General features: G+C 36.6%; 1 protein-coding gene across 3 annotated transcripts in view; it reads right to left on the bottom strand.

The window, feature by feature from the left end:
* The window catches only part of NBN (nibrin), a 51,836-nt gene that overhangs the window by 9,358 nt on the left and 16,285 nt on the right, over positions 1-26,193 (bottom strand). For all 3 annotated transcript variants that reach the window (XM_081496841.1, XM_081496840.1, XM_081496839.1), the window contains 6 exons: positions 22,754-22,871; positions 22,049-22,242; positions 13,235-13,332; positions 7,745-7,874; positions 6,107-6,385; positions 3,589-4,033 (listed from right to left, as the gene is read on the bottom strand). In XM_081496841.1, the coding sequence (XP_081352967.1) occupies positions 3,589-4,033; positions 6,107-6,385; positions 7,745-7,874; positions 13,235-13,332; positions 22,049-22,242; positions 22,754-22,871 (1,264 nt within the window). The remainder of the gene's footprint in view (positions 1-3,588; positions 4,034-6,106; positions 6,386-7,744; positions 7,875-13,234; positions 13,333-22,048; positions 22,243-22,753; positions 22,872-26,193) is intronic.

Here is a 26,193-nt window from a genome sequence, read left to right on the forward strand (position 1 = left end):
GTTGCTGTAAACAGCATGATGGTATCCAGTAAATGACAGGTGTAACTGCCGGGCTTTCAAAGATGCTACAGGCTTGCCTGGTGGCTCAGACAGTAAAGAATCTGCCTGCAGGGTGGGAGACCTAGGTTTGATCCCTGGGTTGGGAAGGGCCCCTGGAGGAGGAGGGCATGGCAACCCACTCCAGTATTCTTGCCTGGAGAATCCCCATGGACAGAGGAGCCTTGTGGGCTACAGTCTCTGGTGTCACAAAGAGTCAGACACGACTGAGTGACTAAGCACATAGTTGTGTAAGAGAAGAGGAAACCTTAATTCAAAGTAGAAGGGTAGAAAAGAGGTGAAGAGATTTCTGTAGACAGTGGGTGCTGTTAGGAGGAATATTAACAAGGATGTGGAGTCATGTCGGCATTTTATGAAGACTGGGGAATTGAAAGCAAAGCCAAGACTCTGGCACAGCTTTCATTCACATAAGGATAAACTCCTAACAGGGGTATCTAGCCAACAGCTTTCTATCTTAGCTTACAGGAAATCTTACAGACAAGCTAGAATTCATATTGAATCTCCAACAGAAAAATAACAGTTCTAATATCTAAGTATTTTAGAAAACGTCCTTCTGATATACAGCTAAGGAATCCAATGCCAGAGAGAAGTATCATAATTTTGCCTTCTTGAGCTTCCCTGGTGGCTCAATGGTGAAGAACCTGCCTGCAATGCAGGAGACGTGGCAGGAGCCACAGGCTCAAATCCTGGGTTGGGAAGATTCCCTGGAGAAAAAAATGGCAACCCACTCCAGTATTCTTGCCTGGATTTCCTTTTTCAAAAAAGTTTTAAAAAATTATCTTACATTGAAAGCAAAAATACTTTTGTCAACAAGGTTCTTACTAAAACTAAAGAAGTATAGTGCTAAAATAGTGATTTAACTTTAGTATTTTCAGAAGTATGTCACAATCAAGTTGTTACTCACTCTCCAAAAGTATGCTACAACATATTTATGTTGTACTATGTTTTTATGAATTCTTTAAAAAAAAAAGGACAAAAGAAATTATGCTGCAGAATCATAGATCAAAATAAAGTAATTACATTCCCTGGTATCATTATACAGCATATAAACCTTGGCATTAAATGAAAGGTCTTTCCAGGTCCACAAAAAAACTGTTTAATGGTTCTCATACCACTGGAGGGTATATGGTGCTCACTTATTTTTCCCACTCTGGGCCCTAATGCCCAATTCCTTGGGTGATATGAGCCCTGGGAGAATGTGTGGTCAAAGCAGGTCATAGGAATTAATTAGCATACAGGATTGACCAAAGTATTCTGTGACTAAAACTACAACTCTGTCAGACAGAGCTGTGGTACTGCAGAGTAGTGGACCCCTCTGGGAAAGAATTTAAGAAAAGAAAAAAGAGCCTATTTAAAAAAATATAAACTATGTAAAAGGACAAGAGAACTAGAAAAAAAATCAGGAAAAATTAGAAATAAATATAGGACGATAGGGTCCCACAAGGCAAAGGCATTCCCAAAGGCAGGGCCAAAGTAACGTAAATAGGGCCTAACTTTCTAAAGACTGTAGTATTACGTACTAGCCTGAACACAGATTCTTACACAGTCTGGAGCTGAAGTGACAATGAAAACTCAGAATGAAAGTAGAATCAATATATCTAATAAACATCTTTATAAAGGGATATAAATTTATTAAACTTAGGACATCATCCCTTGGATTTCACCAAATGCCATATTAAACCAACTTATCTAATTCTCCACTACAATGGAAATTGCTACACAAGTGACTTACAGGATATATAAAACACTTGGTTCAATTAATCTTTTCTGTAACGTGACAACTAATCTTAAAACTTTGATAATAAAGGACTTGTCTCTGAAGTTCTCAATCTTACTAACAGATATCTCAGTATCTATTCTCTTTCTCCCTTATTAATATAACTTCTATATTAATTAAGGGACAATGTTGTCCTAAGTGATGTAGTAAGTTTAAAGCATTTCCCAGACCCTCTTGGAGATTGAGGGTTAGGGCTGGGGTTGGCAAAGACCACAACTAAATCCTGGCCACCAACCAAAGTTTTCAGGTGGGGTTTCTGAGAAAGCTCCTTAGGATGAACTCAAGTGGAAAGCCCTTTACCCTGTTTGCTTTCCACCTTCTTCTTCCTCCCAGGCAAGTTGACCTGATGGACAGAGGTGCCATCTCATGGAGCAGAAAGACACCTAGGAAATTAATATCAGCAACTACCAAGCAGCTTTGGCTACCTACCTCTGGGTATCTTTTATAGGAAAAAAAATAACCCTATCTTATTTAAGCCACTGATCTTAGAATTTTTAAAGACAGCAAAGGAATTCTTAACTAATACAATGCAGGAATTTTTTCTGGAAAGAAAACTGGACATGCTGAATTAGGATCTCTGGGGCTTTGGTATGGGAATCCTTATTTTGAAAAGCTCACCAGGTGATTCTGATGCACTGGTTCAAAGAGGGCATTAAGTATTCACTCATAAGAAGTAATGAACAATGAGGACTTTTTCCTTCATATGAAGATATCACTGTATAGGCTAAGTGAAGTGAAGGTCGCTCAGTCGTATCTGACTCTTTGCGACCCCATGGACTATACAGTCCACGGAATTCTCTAGGCCAGAATACTGGAGTGGGTGGCCGTTCCCTTCTCCAGGGTATAGGCTGAACAGGACACATATTCTGATTCTTCAATAACAGCTATAGATTTATACAGTGCTTGACACACACTAGGTTCTCATCCTCAGTCACTCAGTCGTGTCTGACTCTGCAACCCCATGGACTGTAGCCCACCAGGCTCCTCTGTCCATGTGACTTTCCAGGCAAGAATACTGGAGTAGGTTGCCGTTTCCTACCCTAGAGCATCTTCCCGACCCAGGGATCGAATCCGCGCCTCCTGCATTTGGCAGGCAGATTCTTTACCACTGCACCACCCAGGAATCTTCAGATTCTCAACAAACACTTATCAAATCGTTGCACCTGTGCTCTCACCTAATGCAGTAACTAATCTACAAATAGTAGGCTACTTAATAATGCATAAAATATGAAATAATCTAAAAAAGAATCTTTGTTGTCTTAGAACAAAGTGAGTAAAACAAATTACCAATATTGATGAAAAGAGGATGGAACATTAAAGATAAAAATGAAAATGAAAAATCTCTAATGATGTTATACATGCTCTATCTTAAAAATTTATTTAAGTAGATACTTTATTTTGCTAACTTTCTTCATCTCTCAGTGCCTGTTTCCTCTATTAAAGCACCTCCTATACTTAACATCGTGGCCAAATGTCTGATATAATAAAATAGTACAGCCTGGAAATCTATTAAAACAATCATGAATAACAATTTTACTTGTTGTCATCTATTACAAATAGTCAAAGAATCGTTGTATTTTTAACATTTACTTTATCAACCAACAAACTCTTATACTTAATACTGGGTGTAGATTCTAATTTTTTCCCCCAAATAAACATGAGGACTGCTCATACTGTCAATACAAATATCTAAAGTACTTTTCAACATTCTAAGTTCCTATTTGCAATACTTCTCAGTAAATAATGTTACTTACAGATATTTTGTTACTTTCTGGTGTTGTTTCATCATTACAAGTGACATTTGTTTCCATATCTAATCTTGGCCTTTTTCTAACATTGATATCTTCCTCTTGTTTTTGAACTTTCACCTCGCTTTCTAACGCTAGTTCTGTATCCTTGAATAACTGTTCAAGTACTTCATCTTCTATGGCTAAATCATCAATTTCTTTTCTTTTGTTTGATTTTAGTTTTTCTGTAAAAAGAGACTTATTGGCATAATTTTTCACAGTGGCTTTTAAATCGGTATCTGGATGTGAATTATCTGGGGTTTTTTCCGCAAGCACATTCTGAGATGGGTGCTCATCCTTAGTTTTCCTTATCGAGGACGCAGTGGGCTGTGTTTGTTCTGAAAGAGAAAACGACACTTCCATCCTCGCTGATTTGGATGAAGACATTTCTTCATTTTCTTCATCCCTTTCCCTTGGGTTCAAAAAAGGAGAGAAGAAAACACAAACAGAAGATGAACACAGCTAAGTGATTTTTCAGTTTGGCAACATTCACCCCCTTCTTCATTTAACTGACAATATTCTTGGTTTTAATGATTAACAATCTCACCAGAAATAAAAAAAGTAGACATCTGAAAATAGTACATAATTCATACACATTTGACTGTTTTGATAGGACTGATCAATCCCATAGCTTAAATAATAGAGATGTTTATCTTCTTTTTTAAAAGTTGCAATAGTTGATGAATCAGTGTGAAGGAAAAGGTAGAAGAATATAAAATACAAAAGGCTTGTCAGGAAAAAAACAGCTTACTTGTAATGTAGGGAACTTGTGGGCAAGGAAAAATTACCCTGGGACCAAAACCTGCTCAGTTCATGAAAGCCAGATTCAAGATAGTAAGCTGAAGTGGCTAAATCCAGAATACAGTGTAAGACTATACATTGCAAGTAATATGTGAATATATGACTAAGTGTATTCTATATAATACTGTATCATTCACTCGGTAAGTGCTGAACACTTAACTCATTTAAATGGTACTGAGGCCTACAGAGGACACAAAAACTGGGTCTCTGCTCTCCAGTTTACAAGATTCATGTTGAACTGGAGCAGTTAAGAGTGACACCTTAATGACTTTAAACTAATGTCAGGGGCCTGATAAACCAACCAAGAGGTTTTTGTAATAATTCAAATAATCAGAGTTTGAATTAGAAAGATAGCAACACAAACAGATGGAAAGAGAGATATTTATAAGACAATTAAAATAAGAATCAGCACTACTGCTTTGGGGAGGCAGAGGAGAAAGAGTCAAAGATGTTGACACAGTAAACTGCTAACAAAATTACATATACAATGCAATGACAGGGGTGAAAAAGTTTTACGCCTATGATTAGGGAAAAAAGCAGATTTCTGTGGAAAAGTAGGAGTGACATACTACTAAGTCAGGACCAAATATACTGATCATTTATAACCTGAAATAAAACATAATAGTAGGAAGAAGTCCTCAATGGGAGCAAAGTCAGAGAGGCAAAAAAAAAAAAAAAAGAAAAAAGAAAAACTGGGACACTACCACAAAAAACCAAGAAATCACAAGAACAAAGGTTGAAGAGTTGAGTGTTACCAAGAGGCCATTAGAGGTGTGAAGTGTGTCAGTGATTACTTTCAAGGATGTCAGGTCATGATGAAATACTGTTAGTTAAGAAATATTTCATACAGAAATGGGAACAATAATGTCCTCTTATAAGTTTAACAGTGAATTTAAAAGATAAAGACCAGTAGCTTCAGGAAGAAATCAAGTCAAGGGAAGGTTTTGAAAACTAAAAATGAGATAGTCTTTGAATAAAGAAGAAAAGGACCAGAAGAAGATACTAAAGGTGCTAGAAATTAAGAATAAATGATGAAGCACGGTCCTAGAGGAAATGAGAGACCTAACCAACGGAAACAAGTAGGTCAAAAAAACTCAGGTGTGGGAAAGCTTTCCAGCAAATGAAACAACAGAAGGAAAAAAAAATGAGAGAAAATCTATCTAATGAACTTAGTGACTCCTGACAGTCCCTTGGACTGCAAGGAGATCAACCAGTCAATCCTAAAGGAAATCAATCCTGAATATTCATTAGAAGGACTGATGCTGAAGCTCTAATACTTTGGCCAACTGATGCGAAGAGCCAACTCATTAAAGACCCTGATGCTGGGAAAGACTGAAGGCAGGAGAAGGGGACGACAGAGGACGAGATGGTGGGATGGCATCACTGACCCAATGGACACGAATTTGAGCAGATTTCAGGAGACAGTGAACGACAGGGAAGCCTGGCATGCTGCAGTCCACGGAGTTGCAAAGAGTCGGACACCACTGAGCAACTGAACAACAGCAGCAGAAATGAACTTAGGTAAGAAGGCAATGTGGACATTTCTGAGAGGGAATAAGCTCAAAGGGCCACAGCTTTCTACAGAAGCATACTTACACACAATATGAACTTAGTACCATTCTACAATCATAAAACAAGTATTAATATTTTTAGAGGCACAAAGCACTATTATTAAAAATTATACCTTTTTTTGGTAGCGGTAAGCGGCTGAAAATAGTCTTTGATGGAGTTGGTTTGCTGATGCTGAGAAGGCCAACCTCTACTTTTATTTACAGGTGGGAATTTAGTCGGTGAAAGCTGATAGTTTGGGATTTTCATCCTAACCAGAGTATTTGACACTATATTATTATTAGAGCTTATTTTGTGGGGTTTCTTCACAGTGGACGTTTCTTGTGAAAGTATTCTACATTTTGGTTCCATTCCAAATATTTTTATTTCTTTTGGTCTTTCACTCAAATCCATACTGCAGCAAAAACAAGAATGTATGGTAAACAATCAAACTTACAGCAATTTTTATCCAGAAACAAAGTCCTTTAAGTAGTACTAATATAATAAAGCTTTAGAATATAGTTGTCTTGAGATAACAGTTTATTGAATATATTTTATAATATATAGTACAATATACTGTTCAAGAAAGCAGCCCCTTTGACATCAAAGCTCCCTGAAGACAGAGGATATCCTTCTCTCCATCCCCTACAGCACACACTGTCAGGCATGCTCTAAAAAAACTGCCAAACACACATGAAATAATAACCCTATATCTTATTATAAATTGAACCATCATATTCCTGAGTGTTTCTTGCTTTGTTTAAAATTTTTAAATTACTTGCATGTTAAAAAGAATGATAAAAACTAGAAATTCAGAAAAAGAACAAGCAGTAATTCCATTAGCAAATATAACGGGGTATTTCAATCCCTTTCAGTGAACTGAAATGGTGATATTCCAACCAAAAGGCAGTTTCTAGAATAGAACTATAGATTAACAGAAAAATACTTTAAACCCACACATAAACACACAGTTCTACAATGTATGGTTAAACATATATTATCTTTGCTATTCTTATGGGTTTTTTTTTTGCCATTCTTATTTCACAAAAAACCCAGAGTTGTCATTCAAATGACTTTCAAAAAATTAATAGTTTCTCTTTTAAAAGTTATACATAGTTTCAATACAAAACATAGGTACAGTGAAAATTTAGTTATGGTATAATATAGTGTTACCAGAAGTATCTTTCAATATGAATAATTCATTATGAATTTAAAATAGTGTCTTAAGTAAAAAACTGCCATAGGATACTTATGAGCTATCCCTGCTTTCCAAAAAAAAATCAAAAAACAATTTTAAAAAACCCTCTTTACGTAGAGAACCATAAAACACCAGTCACAAATAAAACTGTAATTCTTTGTAGTCTTCTATGTACATTTGCAAGGAATAAAAAAAACACTTTATCTATTTCAGGAGTTGACAAACTACAACCTGTAGGACCAATATGGCTGACCACTTGTTTTTGTAAATTAAGTTTTACTAGAGTATAGCCACACTTATTCAGGTACATGTGTCTATGGCTGCTTTCATTCTACAGTGGCAGAGTTGAGTAGCTGTGGCAGAGGTCAATAGCCCATAGAGCCAAAAATTTTATTTTCTAGTACTTTATAAAGTTTGCTAAACCCTGTCCCCAAATATTATTTCCCCTGGCATCCCACAGTCCAAATACTTTATCTCCCAAGAAATGACTTGATAAGGCACTGACTTTATTTCTTGAATATACTATTAATTTATTGATAGAATAATAACAATAGTTCGTTATCAATGAAGCTTTACCATGTATGTGCTTGTTCTGATTCTGTGTCAGCTACATATGCTGTAGTATTCACTGAGGCATTTGGCATTACATTTTCATTGGCCGGTAAGGCTTGGGAAAGGCTTCGACCTGGAGTTGTTGTCTTCAATCCTGTAAATCACAGAAGTGAAAGAAAGAATCAGAACTGCTAGACACAAGAGGGACATTTGGTCACGAAAAGCTGCTAGGAGTGTGCCACATTGAGGGAATTAACTATAGCTCATAGTTTTCTCCAAATACTCAACAGCCTGTAAGCAGCAGCCTATTGGCATCTGTGACAGGCTGATCTGAACCAAATGATGTTAAAATTACACCAAATCTTTCCTGTTACACAATTACCAACTTATATAAAAATAAACTCAACTTAAATTCTAATTCAAATTATGCTTTAGTTAGGAGACCAAAAAATTAAAATTTCTCCCCCTACAAAAAGTGTACCTACTCTATCTACACAAATCAAAATCAACGTGAAATTAATTTTCAGAAGGAATATACTATTTGAAATGAAGAGATAAACAGTTTTAGACATACATTTTTTGAGCTACTCCAGAAAACCGTAATGATCAATCACTTCATCATTCTATATACCAGGATAGAAATTCAAGTGGCACTCTTCTGGAACACTTTCCTCAAACCTCCCACACTGAATTAGACGCCCTTTATTCTGGCTCTCCTACCACCGTTTACATCCTCTACTAACTGTTAACACACTCTTTTTAACGTTTAACACTAGCTGTCTGACCTGTATTACTTAAACTCCCTGTGCCTTAGTTTCCTCATTTATGAAATGAGGATAACTATAATATTTTCCTCACATGTTTTAAGGGCAAAATGAGTTGATAGATGGGTAACACTTAGAAAACTCCTGGAACATAGTAAGGACTATGCACGTGCCAGCTGTTATCATTGTCAGCACGTTATACCATACTTGGTACTTGCTCTCACTAGACTTGGAACCTCCTTGAGAACAGGAGCTGAGTCTTGCTCATTTCTCCATCTCCAATCTCTGAGCAATGTTTGGTAAATAATGGATATAAACAAGTTAATGGAATTAAAGAAACTGAAAAAAAATTTTAAGTTGACATTTACTAAGTATCAAAATTAATTATCACTGTTAGATCCTCCTGATACAGGATGTGTTTAATAAATGTTTGTTACTAATTCCAAATTCAGGTATTTAACTTACTTCTATCACTCTCCTTACATGAACACCTTAAAAGCTCCCTGGCATTCCTTTTACATACATATCCTAAAACTCATTTTAGCTTGAACAGTTTACAAAAAACCGTAATTAAAAATGGGTATATAATCACTGAGAGAAACACACGGTGGTGGTGATTTAGTCACTAGATTGTGTCCGGCTCGTGCGACCCCGTGGACTAGAGCCCGGCAGGCTCCTCTGTCCATGGGCTTCTCCGGGTAAGAATGCTGGAGTGGGTTGCCGTTTCCTTCTCCAAGGGATCTTACCGACCCAGGAATCAAACCTGGGTCTTCAGCATTGCAGGCAGATTCTTTACCAACTGAGCTACGAGACAAGCCCAAAAGAAACACATAAACTGAACCTAATGAACCAGAGCACCTGTTTGTCAACAGTAGGATTGATGACAATGCTCTCCTGGCTAAAACACCACAAGGATAGGGATGTGCTCTACTCTGCTCACCTCTTTATTCCAAGTTTTTAGAAAAATTAAAGGCATGTAACAACTGTTCAAAAAATACTTGTTGACAGATAAAAGAATATGAAAGGAAAAGAGGAAACAAAGGATGGAAAGAAAGGAGGAAATGCATTCACTCTGTCCCCCAAACTAGCTGTGTTCTAAAATTGTAAGTCAGATGTCTATGATTGGAACCCACACAGACCTGCCTATGAATATGTGCAAGAAATTATAACGTGGATTTTTACCAATTTCTTATGACCATGTTTCCATATGAAATAACACAACAGAAAAGGTACTGGTCTAGTAGTCAGAAAACCCAAATTTTAGAACTGTCTTGGCCATTTTGGAGCTTTTCCCAGGAGGCTCAGCAATAAAGAATCTGCCTGCCAATGCAGGAAACACGAGTTTGATCCCTGGGTTGGGAAAATCTCCTGGAGAGGAAAGGCAAGCCACAGCAGTATTCTTGCCTGGAAAAATCCATGGACAGAGGAGCCTGGTAGGCTACAGTTCATGGGGTTGCAAAGAGTCAGACATGACTTAGCAACTGAGCACACACACTCTTGGCCATTTTATTTATAGGACCTTAACTTTTCTCAGCCTTCAGGTCTGTTACCTTTTAATATTAGAAAGATTAGATGATCTCTAAGGACCTTTTGGCCATAAATACCTTTCTAACAGCAGAAATGCAATAAAAATTTTGATAAATGATAAAACTTTGTTGGCCCATCCAAGCAAAGATAATCTTATGTACCAATAACTTAGTTCAATTAAGCAAATATTCATATCAACTACAAACAAGTATCGGGCTTGGTGATGTCAGAGAATTCGAAATTAATAAGATCTTACCAACAATCTAGTGGCTGAAAGAGGCATGGAAACAATTGGTGACATTTCAAAGTAGAAAGAAACTCTAACCGGAATGCCAAAAGAAAGTTACTGGGATAAAGAAAACAGAATAATTAACCTAACTTGGAGAAGAGTAGTGAGAGAGGAAAAAATCTTAGAAAAACTTCATGGAGGAGGTGTGCATTTGTGAAATGATTTTTTGTCTACGGCCATACCACCCTGAACGCGCCCGATCTCGTCTGATCTTGGAAGCTAAGCAGGGTCAGGCCTGGTTAGTACTTGGATGGGAGATTTTGAAGAGCAGTAGTGGCATTCTAGGAGCAGGGACGATGAAGATACGCTCCGGGAGTATGGCACATATACAAACATGGCATATTATAAATAAGTTATTTTATTCATGTTAGAATTATTCCCAAATAAATAAGAAATTCTAAAAAAAAATGTCATATATATTCTCTAGGGAAGTATATTAAACAAAAGAGATGAGGATGGAAAGAGATAGGCCACAGCTAAACTGTCGAAAGCTCAAAAGTCTAGACAAAGGGCTTAAGGATTTATTTGACAGATAATAAGAACAAGCAAAGTTTTTAGGAAATGGCAAGGTGATTCTAGTGGCACAGTGAAAAATTAACTGTACAGATGAATATGCAGGCAGGACTCTTACTGGGGGAAATTGTAATAGCCTGCAAGAAAGAAAGATACAGAGGGTTCAAATAGGGCAGTATTTTGATGGTAGCAAGCCTCTTGAGTAGAAGCTACAGAGGGAGAATTTCAGGTCTTAGATGAGTAAAACAATGACTCACATTTATGGTCTGAGTACCTCCTCTCTAGCTGAGTCCTTTCTTAGTTTCTTGGAGTTTATATAATAAACAGGAGGTTAAAATCAAGCAAAACCAACCAAAAAAATCTGATGCCTTGGCTGCATCCCACAATATCCTGAATTATAGAGAATGTGAATCTGAATTAAAAAAAATGTTTCTGAAGCACCTACCTACCTGAGAACTAGTTTTCTGAAAGAAAACCAAAGGACAGTTGTCCCAACAGGTACTGGGAAAGGGGAGCCACTCACATACACTCCATGATTGCTTATTTCTAAATATCTTTGTTGTGTTGTTAAAATCTGAAATCATACATAGGGTTTTGTTTTTTCTATAACAGAACAGAAATCCACTGTCAACAAAATAGTGTCTACAGTATATGCTACTTTTCAAGGGTTGGGAGCTCTCCAATGGACAGCTTCTCCAAGAAGATGGCTCACTTTTGGCTTCTACATCAAAGTACTTTTCTAAGAGAGGCTGAAGAGTTGACACTTTACTTCTAACTCTAAGGATAAATTTCTGAGAATGTCGGTCATGAATTTTGAGGAAATAGTCACCATATCACAACTATAATGGAAACTTCACAAGCTCTTAAAACTGTATTTGAAGGTTAACTGTTTACAGACAGAAGTATATCCAGAGCACTCATGGCAAAGGGTAGAGATTTCAGGTGAATAAACATTCTTACCAAATCATAAAATCTACGGACTATCCTTTTACGTCTGCTCCCAGTAATCCCCACACCATCAATCACAAGAGCAATACAATAATATCATAACAGCTTTGACTTAAAGAGTCAGTTTGAATTAAATTATTTCTTGTGTGACCTCTGGCTAATTTCTTAATCTCTCTGTACATCAGCTTCCTCACCTATAAAATGCAAAAATGTCATGTCTTAAAGGATTTTGCAGATTAAATTGTAATGCCATATGTAAAGCACTCCAATCTTTGCAAATTCAAGAGACAGCAGCTATTATTACCAATCAGAAGGTACACTGTCCAATTCTATAGGTGCCATTCAGTGGGCTACAACATAAATGATACCCCTCCTGTGATACCACCTGGAGTACATAATTAGGTGCTGCTGTCATAACGTGCCTTTTGGTTCAAGTCCAATAACCAGTGACAAATAACTATTAAAAAGAACCTAGGATGCAAATAAATGTATAAAGAAATACTGAATGGATGCACTCATAGCTAGACAAAGAAAAGTTAGAAGGGAGAATAAATGTAAAAATAGCTAAGGTAAAGAAGTGAGAAGGAAAAAATAAATGAACCACCTTCTTAATGGCAGCATCAAGAAAGCAGGGGAGTGTGTTTTTTTAAAAAAGGGTAATGGTTGCTCTGCATAAAATGGCTTTTGTAATAGTCAACATGGAGATGATTATAATATATATTCCTTATCTCCATAAATGGCAACATCATCCAACCAGTTACTCATGCCAAAAGACGAGAAGTTGTTTCTAAATCCTACACAGGCAAGACCTGCTGGGTCTAGCTCCAAAACCTGGCCTCAGTTTGTTTTCCTGCTCTCTACTGGACCACCCACCTTGGTCCAAGGCACCAGGCTCTCTCTCACCTGGACCTCCACAGGAGCTTCTACCCACGTCCCCACTCCCATTTTGGGCCTTGGGAATCCATTCTCCACACAGACATGACTGTGATCTGTTCCTTCTACCTGGAATTCTGCTAACCAGACCCTTCCATTGCTGCCTTTCCCCATCACTTCAGGACATGAGGTGCTCCAATATGACACACTGAGTGAGACCATCCGTGACCACCAGTCCAAAAGAGCCGACTCCCATCACTCTCACGGCACCTTGTTCTAGCTTTCTCTTTGCACTTGGCCTTAACAGAACTTATCAGACGTGTATGCTTGTTAACTGTCTGAATCCTGACTTTTAGGATATAGACTTCACAATAACAGGTATCTTGTTTACTTCATTCACCACTGTTCCTTCAGTACTTACAACAGTGCCAAGTACTTAGTAGCCATAAATATTTACTGAATGAATAAACGAAGGGATAAACATATGACCTTTAAAAGATGGTGAAAATGGTCACCCTGGCAAGTATGGTGTACATACAGCTTATCATCCATTTACATAATAAAGTTGCTGAAGAATCAATAAAATAATATTTTAATTACCTGTACTGGGCTGGCCCTGTGGATCACAGTAATTCTCTGTAGTAACAAAAATAACTGCTAATCCAATTTCTGCTTCTGGAATAGGTCTAAGACCGTGCCTGTTAGAATAAAATAGTTTAAGCATAATACTATATTAAAATTAACAATTTTTATTAAGATGATATCAACTGCATCTATCCTTTTTTCCCTTCAAGTGATATCACAATTTAATGGGTACAGAGAGAATTGCAAATACGTATAGTACTAGCTTATTCACTGGAGCAACATTACATTGGGCAAGTTCATCACCTTTTAGTAATTCAATTATTTCACCTGTAAAATGCAGATCTAAGCTAAGGGATACAGATCCTTCCAGTTCTAAAACACTGCAATTTTCACACTAAGAACAGTAATATTCAGATGAAGAATAAAACAGATTTTTTAAAGCAAATCCACGATTACTAGAATCCTCAGATAAAACTTAGAGAAAGAAAAGGGGGGGGAAGAGAGGGAGGGGAAAAAATACAAAGAACTATATATAAATTATATCTATATATTATAATTTTAAGAACTATATATAAATTATATCTATGTATGTATTATAACTTTAAGTTTACTAAATCAAATCATTTTACCAAATTTACATGTATTAATGAATCTTATTAAAGGAATCTTATGGTGAACTCATCTTTTGTTATTTTGTAATGTGAATAATGACTTATAAACCAAATATAATTTAATATAACTTAATAATGCTATATAGAAACTACACCTCAAGTTTCAAGGGCTTTAAAACTCCTTTTAACATGTTTTACAGAGATATTTTAAGTGGTTGTAGTAGCTTAAAAGGTCTTTTTCAAATGTTTAACATTTGAAAAATGTTTCACTTTTCTTTGTAAAATGAAAAATTTTGGTTCTTTGTAAAGTTTTTAAAAAGATGACTCTAAAATGTATATGGAAAAATAAAAAGCCAAGAATAGCCAGGATGCTTTTGAAGAAGAGCACAAAGAAAAGATGTGTCCTACTAGATTCAAAGGCTTAAGTTATTCTAGTAATTAAGACAATGTGGTAAATGTGGTAATGGTACAGGAACAGATATATTGCTCAATGCAACAGACAAAAGCCAAAACATTCCCATGTATGTAAGGTCCCTTGGTATAAAATAGAATGAGTCTCAGATAGATTAAAAATAAATTTCAAAAACAAAATATGAAAATATTAGTAAAAAAAATTGAAGAGAATATCTTTTTGATCTATAAGTAGAAAAAGATTTCTTAAGTAAAATTAAAAAAAAAACACTGACTATTAAAGATAATTAACTTTTAGGATACTAAAATTAAGGACCTTCATTCATCAACACAATAAAAAGATACTTTACAAAGTGGTAACAAATTCTGTAATACATTAAAGTGACAAAAGGATTAATGTCAAGAATATACAAAGTACTACAATTTTTTTTTTTAAGGCACACAAATATGCAATTACAATAAAATTCAGAAACTGCACTTGTGGGCATTTATTCCAGAGAAATGAAAACTTACACCAACACAGAAACCTGTACACAAATGTTCACAGCAGCTTTATTTGCAACAAAAACTGAAAAAACTCATAAGTCCTTCATGGGTGGATGATTCAACAAACCGCAGCATATCTATACCACAGAATAAATAATATATACCTATGCATATGTATTTTAAGTGGCTCGAGTAGTTTAAAGGTATTTTTCAAATGCTTAACATTCATTGTTTTGAAAGGAATCCTGAATATTCATTGGAAGGACGGATGCTGAAGCTCCAATACTTTGGCCACCTGATGTGAAGAGCTGACTCACTGGGAAAGACCCTGATACTGGGAAAGATTGAAGGTAGGAGAAGGGAGGGACAGAGGATGAGATGGTTGGATGGCATCACTGACTCAATTAACATGAGTTTGAGCAAACTCTAGGAGATGGTGATGGACAGGGAAGCCTGGAGGCTGCAGTCCATGGGGTCACAAAGAATTGGACACAACTTAGCGACTAAACAACAATTTAACTTAGACTTGAACTCTGTGCAATTATAACAACACTAAAAAAAAGAGTTAAAAAACTATCATCAAATGATATATATGAATACCTACTTAATATTTTAGGCAATTCAAAATTTACTACGTTACTAACACTTCTGAAACTATATACTATATTATGAAAATTAGTTATAAAGATTAGCTATATAAAATACATACGTCATAACAATGTTATAACAGACATACATCATCTCAAATGGAGAAACACTGCAAGCATTCCTTTTAAAGTCAATAGTAAGATAAACGTGGCCACTATCACCACTTTGGATGTCCCAATTCATTCAAAACCAAGAGAGAAAGAGAATGAGAGCAGTACCAAAGGCATAAGGGTTAAAAAGGAGAGAAATATCATTTACAGATGATATGGTTTATATAAAAAAGACTACAGATAAATTATTATAAATAAAGGGTAGTCTGACAAGGTGGTGGGATATGATATTATTATCAATGTCAGCTGAACTTATATACATCAACAGTAAACTGGAAAATGTAATTAAAAATACCCATATATGGTTGTCGATACCAAGAAACATTACTCAGCAATAAAAAAGGGATTGATATACAAAACCTAGATGAATCTCTGAGGAATCATGGTGAGTGAAGAAAAAACTTCTAAAAGGGTATATGCTGCTATGATTTCATTTATATATTATTTTTTTTAACAATAAAATTTTAGAAATGGAGAACAAATTTATTGGTTGCCAAAGTTTAGGGACAGGGAATGGGAAGTGGGGAGGGATGTGTGGTTATAAAAGAACAACATGAGGGATTCTTGTGGTGATGGAACTGTCCTACATCTTACCTATGGCAAGTACATGAACCTACATATGTAATAAAATTATAGAGAACTATTAATATATATACACAGATACCACACACACAGAAGAACATATAAAACTGGGGAAATCTGTACCTTAATGAAATGAATACAATTATTCCAATAGAAAACTGGGAGAGAGACATGTATTTCACAAAGGAGGAAAACTAAATGTCCAATAAACATTTGAAGAAATGTTAGCCATCACTTATGATCAGAGAAATATAAATCAAAGTCACAAGATATGATTAAATATCCATTAAATTGGCAAAAATGGTAGTCTGAAAATACCAAGTCTTGAAAATGATGTGCATCTAACTTGATCTCTTATATACCATGGGTAGAAGTATAAAGTGGAGAACAGTTTGATAGTGTTGAAGCTTCTAACCCTAGTAATGTAGTAATATATCCCAAAGAAAATCCTGCACAGGTTACCAGCAGGAAACATACAAAGATGGTCTCAACAGTTTACAATAACAGAAATTTATTTAAAATAACTAGTGAACAAAATGAGTATATATTATTTTAGTTCAGTGATGACTGCAGTGTATCATATAATCCAAAGATTGTAATTCATTCAATTTTATGCAAAGCCATGGAACAGGTGAGAAGAGAAGGCAAAGGAAGAGAGGATAAAAAGAAAACAATCAACAAGAGTTCCTAAATTTGGGCTAAGATACTGGGAATGTATCTCAGCAAGGACAAACATCAGGGTTATATTGTTCCCCTAGACTTCTAACCTTTTTCAGAGATATTTAACTGATATCCTATAGCCACTTCTGACAACTAATCAACAGAGCCATGGCACTGACCAGGCCCAATGCTGGCGTATTACATGACATTCAGTCAACAGCTGAAGTTACTGGTTTGATATAACCGCACTTTCCATGACAATCAATGCCTTAGACTAACTGGACAGGTGTTAATTTTAAGTGATAGTCTTTCTCAAACTGTAAAATCATCCTCTCTCCAAAACCAAACTGAAACAGGGGCCGAAGACTCCAGAACAAAATGTCACCTCATGATGCGGTCACCAGCCTCTGGGCAACCTTGCACTCTGGCTCCGTTCTTAGGGTCCCTATACATGAAAGGCAGCAAGATGGAGTGGGCTCTGGAACCAGACTCCGCGGTTTAACACACTGGCTCCTCTGATCAGTCCCTGTGTTCTACTCAAATCCCCTTTTGCCCTTTTTACACAATGAGAGTCATGACAGAAAAAAATACACAGGATTCTATGGGGCTTAAATGTCTTCATATATGTAAAATGCTTAGAACAGGACCAGCTTACAGTAAGTAAGGTATTCCTGCTACTGTTCCGCATGTCTTTTAGAAACTGGTCATAGGTAAAGTACTGCCTAAACACTTTCTCTATTCAGCATAAACTTCTCCCCGCTGCTGTTCCTCTGCTCCCTTACACACATTTGTACTCATCTGTCTGTCTCTCTCTGTCTTTCCCTCTAGACAACCGTGGCTGTCTTGTTCACCACTATACCCCAGTGCCTAAAACATAACTGCAGACGTTTTGGTTGTAGTAATATGATGGCGCTTTTGTTACACAGGTATTTCCTTTTTCACAGCAGTTACTACATCTCCATTAAGCAAAATATTTATGGGACAAAAGACTGAAGTTTTACTTCAGCAAATTCATTTTTTAAAAAAGTTCTTCATGGTCAGAAGAACTCCTGGGATAGGAAAAATAAATACTGGAGACAGCTTGTTTATTTATGGACATTTTAGACATACAAATACCATAAGCCCTAATAACTTTTTACTAGGTGAATAGGAATTTAGTCAACAGACTGCCAAGGCTGATTTTTTACTTTGTGCTTCAAAAATGCAAAGATTATTAATACCAATCAAGAGTCCAGGAAAAAAATCCTTGCTTTAGTGGTTTCAAATGGTCCTCCCCACATTACAAACACTATTCTAGTATATTTGATACTTTTTTTTTCCTGCTTTCCTATGAAAACTGAAAGTGAAAGTCGCTCAGTCTTGTCCGACTCTTTGCAACCCCATGGACTATATAGTCCATGGAATTCTCCAGGTCAGAATACTGGAGCGGGTAGCCGTTCCCTTCTCCAGGGGATCTTCCCAACCCAGGGATCAAACCCAGATCTCCCGCATCGCAGGCAGATTCTTTACCAGCTGAGCCACCAGGGAAGACCAAGAATTCTGGAGTGGGTAGCCTATTCCTTCTCCAGCGGATCTTCCTGACGCAGAAATCAGACTGGGTTCTCCTGAATTGCAGGCAGATTCTTTACCAACTGGGCTTCCAGGGAAGCCCATTCCTATAGTGGCCTATATATACAGGAGGGATAAAAATTTTTATATAAATTTTCAATGGGTACTAATCATCCAGGGAAAAATACATTTTTAGGCTATTTCAGAAAAAACTTTACATTTGAGTTTTAACTTTCTCAACTACATAATCTAGAGGAAAACAAATACTACTTTATAAAAAGACGTATATTCTGCAAATTCTATTAAAGTAACAAAAAAGAGGCAGAAAATATGTATTGAGAGAAAATTATCATAGAGAAATCTATTCTACTTTAAGCATACTAAGTCACAATAAATTTTCAAACCGTATACAGTAAAATCTTTATAATAATTCGTGTATATGTTATTATTCAGTTGCTCAGTCATGGGCACCTAGTTGCAACCCCAAGAACTGCAGCACACCAGGCTTCGCAGGACTTCACTGTCTCCCGAAGTTTGCTCAAACTCATGTCCCTTGAGTAGGTGATGCCATCCAACCATCACATTCTCCATCATACCCTTCTCAACCTGTCCTCAATCTCTGTGTTTTAATTAATTCATTTAATTGGAGGGTAATTTCTTTACAACACTGTGGTGGTTTTTGCCAAACACCGACATGAATCACTCACGGGTGCACACGAGTCCCCCCACCCTGAGCCTCCCTCCCACCTCCCTTCCCACCCCATCCCTCTGGGTTGTCCCAGTGCACCAGCTTTGAGTGTCCTGCTTCACGCACCAAACTTACACTGGTCATCTATTTTACATATGGTAATATATATATTTCAGTGCTCTTCTCTCAAATCATCCCACCCCTACCTTCTCTCACAAAGTCCAAAAGTCTGTTCTTTACATCTGTGTCTATTTGCTGCCTTGCATATAGGATCGTTGCTACTGTCTTTCTAAATTCCATATATATATGCATTAATATACTGTATTGGTGTTTCTCTTTCTGACTTAACTTCACTCTGTGTAATAGGCTCCAGTTTTATCCACCTCAATAGAACTGACTCAAATGAGTTCTTTTTAATAGCTGAGTAATATTCCACTGTGTATATGTACCACAACATCCTTATCCATTTGTCTGCCAATGGATATCTAGGTTGCTTCCATGTCCTGGCTATTACAAACAGCTCTGCAATGAACATTGGGGTACATGTGTCTCTTTCAGTTCTGGTTTCCTTGGTGTGTATGCCCAGCAGTGGGATTGCTGGGTCATATTGTCCTTGATCCTTCTCAGCATCAGGGTCTTCTCCAATGAGCCAGCTCTTTGCATCAGGCTGCCAAAGTAGTGGAGCTTCAGCATCAGTCCTTCCAATGAATATTTAGGGTTGATGTCCTTCAGGATTGACTGGTTTGATATCTATCAAGAGTCTTCTCCACCACCACAATTCGAAAGCATCATTTCTTTCGCACTCTGCATTTTTTATGGTCCAACTCTCACATTTGTACGTGACTACTGGAAAAACCACAGCTTTGACTATATGGACCTTTGTCTCAGTGATGTCTCTGCTTTTTAAAACACACTGTCTAGGTTTGTCATAACTTTTATTCCAAGGAGCAAGTCTTTTAAATTCATGGCTGCAGTCACTGTCCACAGTGATTTTGGAGCCCAAGAAAATAAAGTCTGTCACGGTTTCCATCTTTTTCCCCCCTATTTGCCATGAAGTGATGGGACCGGATGCCATGATCTTCATTTTTTGAATGTTGAATTTTAAGCCAACTTTCTCACTCTTCAATTTCACCTTCATCAAGAGGCTATCTAGTTCCTCTTTGCCTTCTGCCATTAGGGTGGTGTCATCTGCATATATGAAATTACTAATATTTCTCCCAGCAATCTTGATTTCAGCTTGAGTCTGATACAGCCCGGCATTTCGCACGATATATTCTACACAGAAGTTAAATAACAGGATGACGATACATAGCCTTGACGTATTCCTTTCCCAATTATGAGTCAGTTAGTTGTTCCATGTCTGGTTCTAACTGTTGCTTTTTGATCTCCATACAGGTTTCTCAGGAGACAATGAGGTGGTCTGGTATCTCATTTCTTAAAGAATTTTCCACAGTTTGTTGTGATCCACACAGTCAAAAGCTCTAGCATAGTCAATGAAGCAGAAGCAGATGTCTTTCTGGAATTGCCTGGCTTTTTCTATGATCCAATGAATGTTGACAATTTGATCTGTTACCTCTGCCTTTTCTAAACCTCTGGAAGTTCTCTTCATGTACTGTTGAAGCCTAGCTTGGAGAATTTTGAGCATTACCTTGGTAGCATGTGATGAGTGCAACTGTGTGGTAGTTTGAACATTCTCTGGCATTGCCCCTCTTTGGAACTAAAATGAAAATTGATCTTTTCCAGTCCTGTGGCCACTGCTGAGTTTTCCAAATTTGCTGGCAAATTGGGTGCAGCACTTGTAACAGCATCATCTTTCAGGATTTGAAATACATCAGCTGGAATTCCATCACCTCCATTAGCTTTGTTGGTAGGTATTCTTCCTTAGGCCCACTTGACTTTACACTCCAGGATGTCTGGCTCTAGGTGAGTGATTACACCATCGTAGTTATCTGGGTCATTAAGATCTTTTTTGTATAGTTCTTCTGTGTATTCTTGCCACCTCTTCTTAACATCTTCTGCTTCTATTAGGTCCGTATCACTTCTATTCTTTATTGTGCCCATCTTTGCATGAAATGTTCCCTTGGTATCTCTAATTTTCTTGAAGGCATGTCTAGTCTTTCCTGTTCTATTGTTTGCCTCTATTTCTTTGCATCGTTCACCTAAGAAGGCTTTCTTATCTCTCCTTGCTATTCTTTGGAACTCTACATTCAGATGGATATATCTTTCCTTTTCTCCTTTGCCTTTCACTTCCCTTCTTCTCTCAGCTGTTTGTAAGGTCTCCTCAGACAACCATTTTGCCTTTTGGATTTCTTTTTCTTGGGGATGGTTTTGATCACCACCTCCTGTACAATGTCACGAACCTCAGTCCATAGTTCTTCACACACTCCGTCCATCAGATCTAATCCCTCGAATCTAGTTGTCACTTCTTCAGTATAATCATAAGGGGTTTGATCTAGGTCACACCTGCGTGGCCCAATGGTTTTCCCTACTTTCTTCAATTTAAGCCTGAATTTGTCAATAAGGAGTTCATGATCTGAGCCATAGTCAGCTCCTGGTCTTGTTTTTGCTGACTGTATAGAGCTGCTCCATCTTCGGCTGCAAGGAATATAATCAATTTGATTTCGGTACTGACCATCTCATGAGGTCCATGTGTAGAGTCTTCTCTTATGTTGTTGGAAGAGGGTGTTTGCTATGACCAGTGCATTCTCTTGGCAAAAACTCCGTTAGTCTTTGCTCTGCTTCATTTTGTATTCCAAGGCCAACCTTGCCTGTTACTCCAAGTATCTCTTGACTTTCTACTTTTGCATTCCAGTCTCCTATGATGAAAAGGTTATCTTTTTTGGGTGTTAATTCTAGAAGGTCTTGGAGAACTATTCAACTTCAGCTTCTGCAGCGTTAGTGGCTAGGGCACACACTTGGATTACTGGAATACTGAATGGTTTTGCCTTGGAAACAAACCAAGATCATTATGTCATTTTTGAGATTGTGTATGCCTTTACATTACTATGTGGAGTATTAAAAAATTTACATATAGAATAACCTACTTTCCCTTTTAAAAACAAACTAATAAAGAATAATTCTGTACCTTTGGAGTATATCCATAATTGAATGAATCCATTTTTTCTGAGAGTCAGGAATTAAAGTCTGTACATCTGTTAGTCCTGCATCAACAACGCAAGTTCCAGGAGCTGAAAAGAAACTATCTTCTTCTTTATTTTCTTCTGTTATCAACCTAGCATCTCCTCCTCCAAATATAACTGCTGCACTTAATTTTTTATGCTAAAAATGGGGGGGGAGGGAGGAAAAAAGTAATAAACAGCCATAATTAATTTCTTGAATACATGCTTAAAATTAAATGATTCTACTTCTTGACAGGACAATCTGAGCTTCCCTGGTTCACCAGGTATCACTGCAGGTCCTCATTGCACAGCACTGGAACTGTGAGCTTACTTACATTTTCCACATATAACATAAACTTCTGGAACTCTCAGTTCATTACATAGAAGACATTCAACAGCTGCTTACTAACCGAACAAATTAGAAGTTAAATAAGAGTTTTTGGTCTCTTCCTTCTATATATTTATATAAACTTAATTAATTAGCCAATTAACAGATATTAAGAAATGCCAAAGTCATATACATGAACACTGGGCAAGTTCTGGTACCTGGGCAATTTCTTATTTCCCTCAGACATTAACACAAAACCTCAAAAGGAAATGTATTAACAACTGATAATAATTTATCCTAGTTTATAACATTTTCTTCAGGAAAATTTAGCTTATAACATTACCTGCTTGGCATTTAGAAAGACAAATGTTTTCCCTTTGAAGATTTGTTTTCTTTCCTGGCGTCCTGACAGATCAATATTTTTATTTCCAATAGCCGGTTCATCAACAGGTGGGTAAAAACTATAAAAAAGTATATTATAATTACATACTACACTGTACACACAACATTAAATTTGTAAACAGAATTGGTAATCTGGACTAGAAAACTAGAAAGGCTTAATTTCCATAATACAACTGTATTGTTAAAAATTTATAAGAGTTTTACCTGGGCCTAAAGGACTGAAAGTACCTAAATGCTTTTACTATAAATATAGTGACAGGTGCAACATAGAACAGCAGAACTGTTCTTTATTTTCTAAAACTACATAATGTAAGAGTAGGCAATCATAACAAGAGACAATTAAATATATATAAATCAAACAGTTCTGTGAATTACAAATTGGCTGAGAGAAAAAAAGTAATACAAAAAAGTTTTTAAAAATAAAAGTAAAACCAAAACTGAAAAACACAAAAGTAACAAATAGTTGAAATATCATCCATTAGAGATCAAATTCTATTTGCATATTAGACTTGCGTGCATAAGTGTGTGCTCAGTCTTTACTGTGTCTGACTCTGAGACATCAAGGACTGTAGCCTGCCACGCCCCTCTGTCCATGCAATTTTCCCGGTAAGGTAACTGCAGCAGGTTGCCATTTCCCACTCAGATCTTCCCAACCCAAGGACCAAACCTGTGTCTCCTGTTTCTCCTACACTGCAGGCAGATTCTTTACCACTGAGCCACCTGGGAAACCTCGTCATGTTTGGTTAGAAACCTCTTCGGAGAAGCTCATTTTAGAATTTTATAACCTGTATTTTGTCAGTTTAAATAAAATTTTCAAAGAATTAAAAACACAATCTTTTAGCTCTTTAAGGTAATACTCTCCTTAAGGTAATACTATAAACACATCTTAGACATCCACAGAGATTAGGGAATAGAAGAAAACAGAAAAGTAAAATCAAGAGATAATTATTAAAACTTCTCATTGGTCCATAGTTTCAACTTTCTATATAGTCAGCTCTTTTTTTAGAACTATTAGCTGACCACTCTTTTAGTTTCTCTACCTTCTAGTAAAAATTACTAATGTTCATGGAAAGACTTAATGTTGTCAACATGTCAGTTCTTCCCAACTTCATCTATAAAAATAAACACAATCCAAATAACTTCCAGCAAGTTACTTTGCAAATATCAACGAACAGATTCTAAAGTTTATACAGAGAGGGAAAAAATTTAGAATAGCCAACACAAGATTGAGGAAGAAGAACAGGCTGGAGTACTGACACTACCAGAATTCAAGGCTTAGTGTAAAGTGGCAGTAATCACGAGAGTGCGGTGCTGACGAAAAAAGGAGACAAAGAGATCAGGGGAAGAGACCAGAGAACCCAGAAATGGACTCACACAGAGAGTCAATTGATCTTTACAATGGAGCTTACATAGTCTTCAACAACTGGTGATGAAACTGGACATTCACATACAAAAAAAGAAATGAATTTACACTCAGATCATACACTTTTCACAAAAAATAACTCACAGTGGATCACAGACCTAAATATAAAAGCAAAAAGTATAAAACTCCTAGAAGATAATATAGGAGAATAGATGGCCTTGGATATGGAGATGATTTTTTAGATATAACACCAAAGACTTGATCCATGAAATAATTAATTGATAAGTGAGACTTCATTAAAATTAAAAAGTTCTGCTCTGTGTGAAAGATAGTGTCACGAGAATGAGAAGACAAACCACAGACTGGGAGAAAACAACTGCAAAATACATATCTGATAAAGAACTGTTATAAAAAATACATAAAGAACTCTTAAAATTCAACAATAAGAAAACAAACAATCTGATTTTTAAAAACAGCTCAAGACTTTATTAGATATCTCCTCAAAGAAATATAGAGAGAGCAAATATGCACATGAAAAGATGCTTAGTATCATCATATATCATTAGGAAAATGCAAATTAAAGCAAAGAGATACCAATACACAATGAAACTTTATAATTTCCTAAACTTTCATTTACCATGTTTGTTTCAGGCTAATGTATCTCTTGGGTCTGAGATTTTATTACAAGTTGGTAAGTTAACCTGTACGTGTTTCACGGATGTTGGCAGACGACACAAGACTCCTGGGTCTGAGAAAAGGCAGCAGGAAGCCCCACTGTGTTTGCAGCAGCCCTCCTGCCACACCAAGTTCCACGGGGATGACCAGAGTGCACCTCCCGAGAGCAGTGTTACCATGAACTTAGGAATCCACCCATTTTATGAGAAGCTTTCAGCAGGCCTGCTCTTTGCCCCTGGAAGGAGATATTACTTCACCCCTCCAGGTCTCTCACTGTGAACAGAACCCTGAGAAATGGCCTAGGTATGGGGCAGTCAGGGCCTTACACTGTTGGAATATTCAGCTGGTTTTGTATGATGTAAGGACTCTCTTCCAACAGTGTTTTCTCAAAACAATGCTTGTTGTGTGAAATAAAGTAACGGAGAAAGCACTCTACAGTAAGAGAAACTCTGCAAATTTTCAAATAAAGGAAAACTCGCTTTTTCTCTTGAGGGATCGTTTTTTTAATATTCAGACATAAGCAATATTTTAATGGACTTCCTATATTAAAGCACAGAGTATCAAAATTAAAGACGTCTTTTAAATGGAATCATCTACATTGGTACTTCTATAGCAGTATAAGAAAATCAGACGTCACAAACCACATCAGGCACTCTATCTTACCCCTGACTTACTCTGTTTCATGGTAACAGTGCAGACATGCAGACATAATTGCAACAAAAGGACTACACTGTTTGTTAGGTAAAAATATTATAGTTTGCTTGCTTGCATGTTTGTTTATTTTTATTTCATATCCTTTATAAACCATCTTACTACTAGTTAATATCTTAAATTTAATCTTTTTTCTATTTGATAACTGAGTACACAGTCTTCCACAAACATATCAAAATGGATCCCAATAGGTACAGGAATCTATTAAGGCAAAAAACTACATATTTTAAAATAGTATTAAAACCTGATTATCAAACATGAACTAACTAATAGTCTTTCCTAGTAACCCTGAGTTAGGAGTTATTGAACAATCTTAGAGTGGGGATGTTTTATTACACCCATTTAAGTTAATACAGTCACAAATTGAAGTCAGAAAAAAACTAGGCCTAACCTAAAGAAAAAAACAACAACAAAAAAGCAAGTTGAATACACTGAGATTCTGAATAAGTAAGAATCAATGACTGATTCTAGAAACTCCAAAAACCATAAAACAAATCACCAGTACTAAAAACTTATCAGACGCCTCCATTCCTAAGTAATCCAGAATTAAAATGGTTTATTAGCTGTAACAAGAGTCATTATTTACAGGATTTATCAACTTTTCTAGGGAGGCTCACAATAGGCACTAGGCA

The sequence above is a fragment of the Giraffa tippelskirchi genome, chromosome 6 (assembly GCF_054371585.1).
Source record: "Giraffa tippelskirchi isolate mGirTip1 chromosome 6, T2T-mGirTip1v1.2.pri, whole genome shotgun sequence".
NCBI lineage: Eukaryota > Metazoa > Chordata > Mammalia > Artiodactyla > Giraffidae > Giraffa > Giraffa tippelskirchi.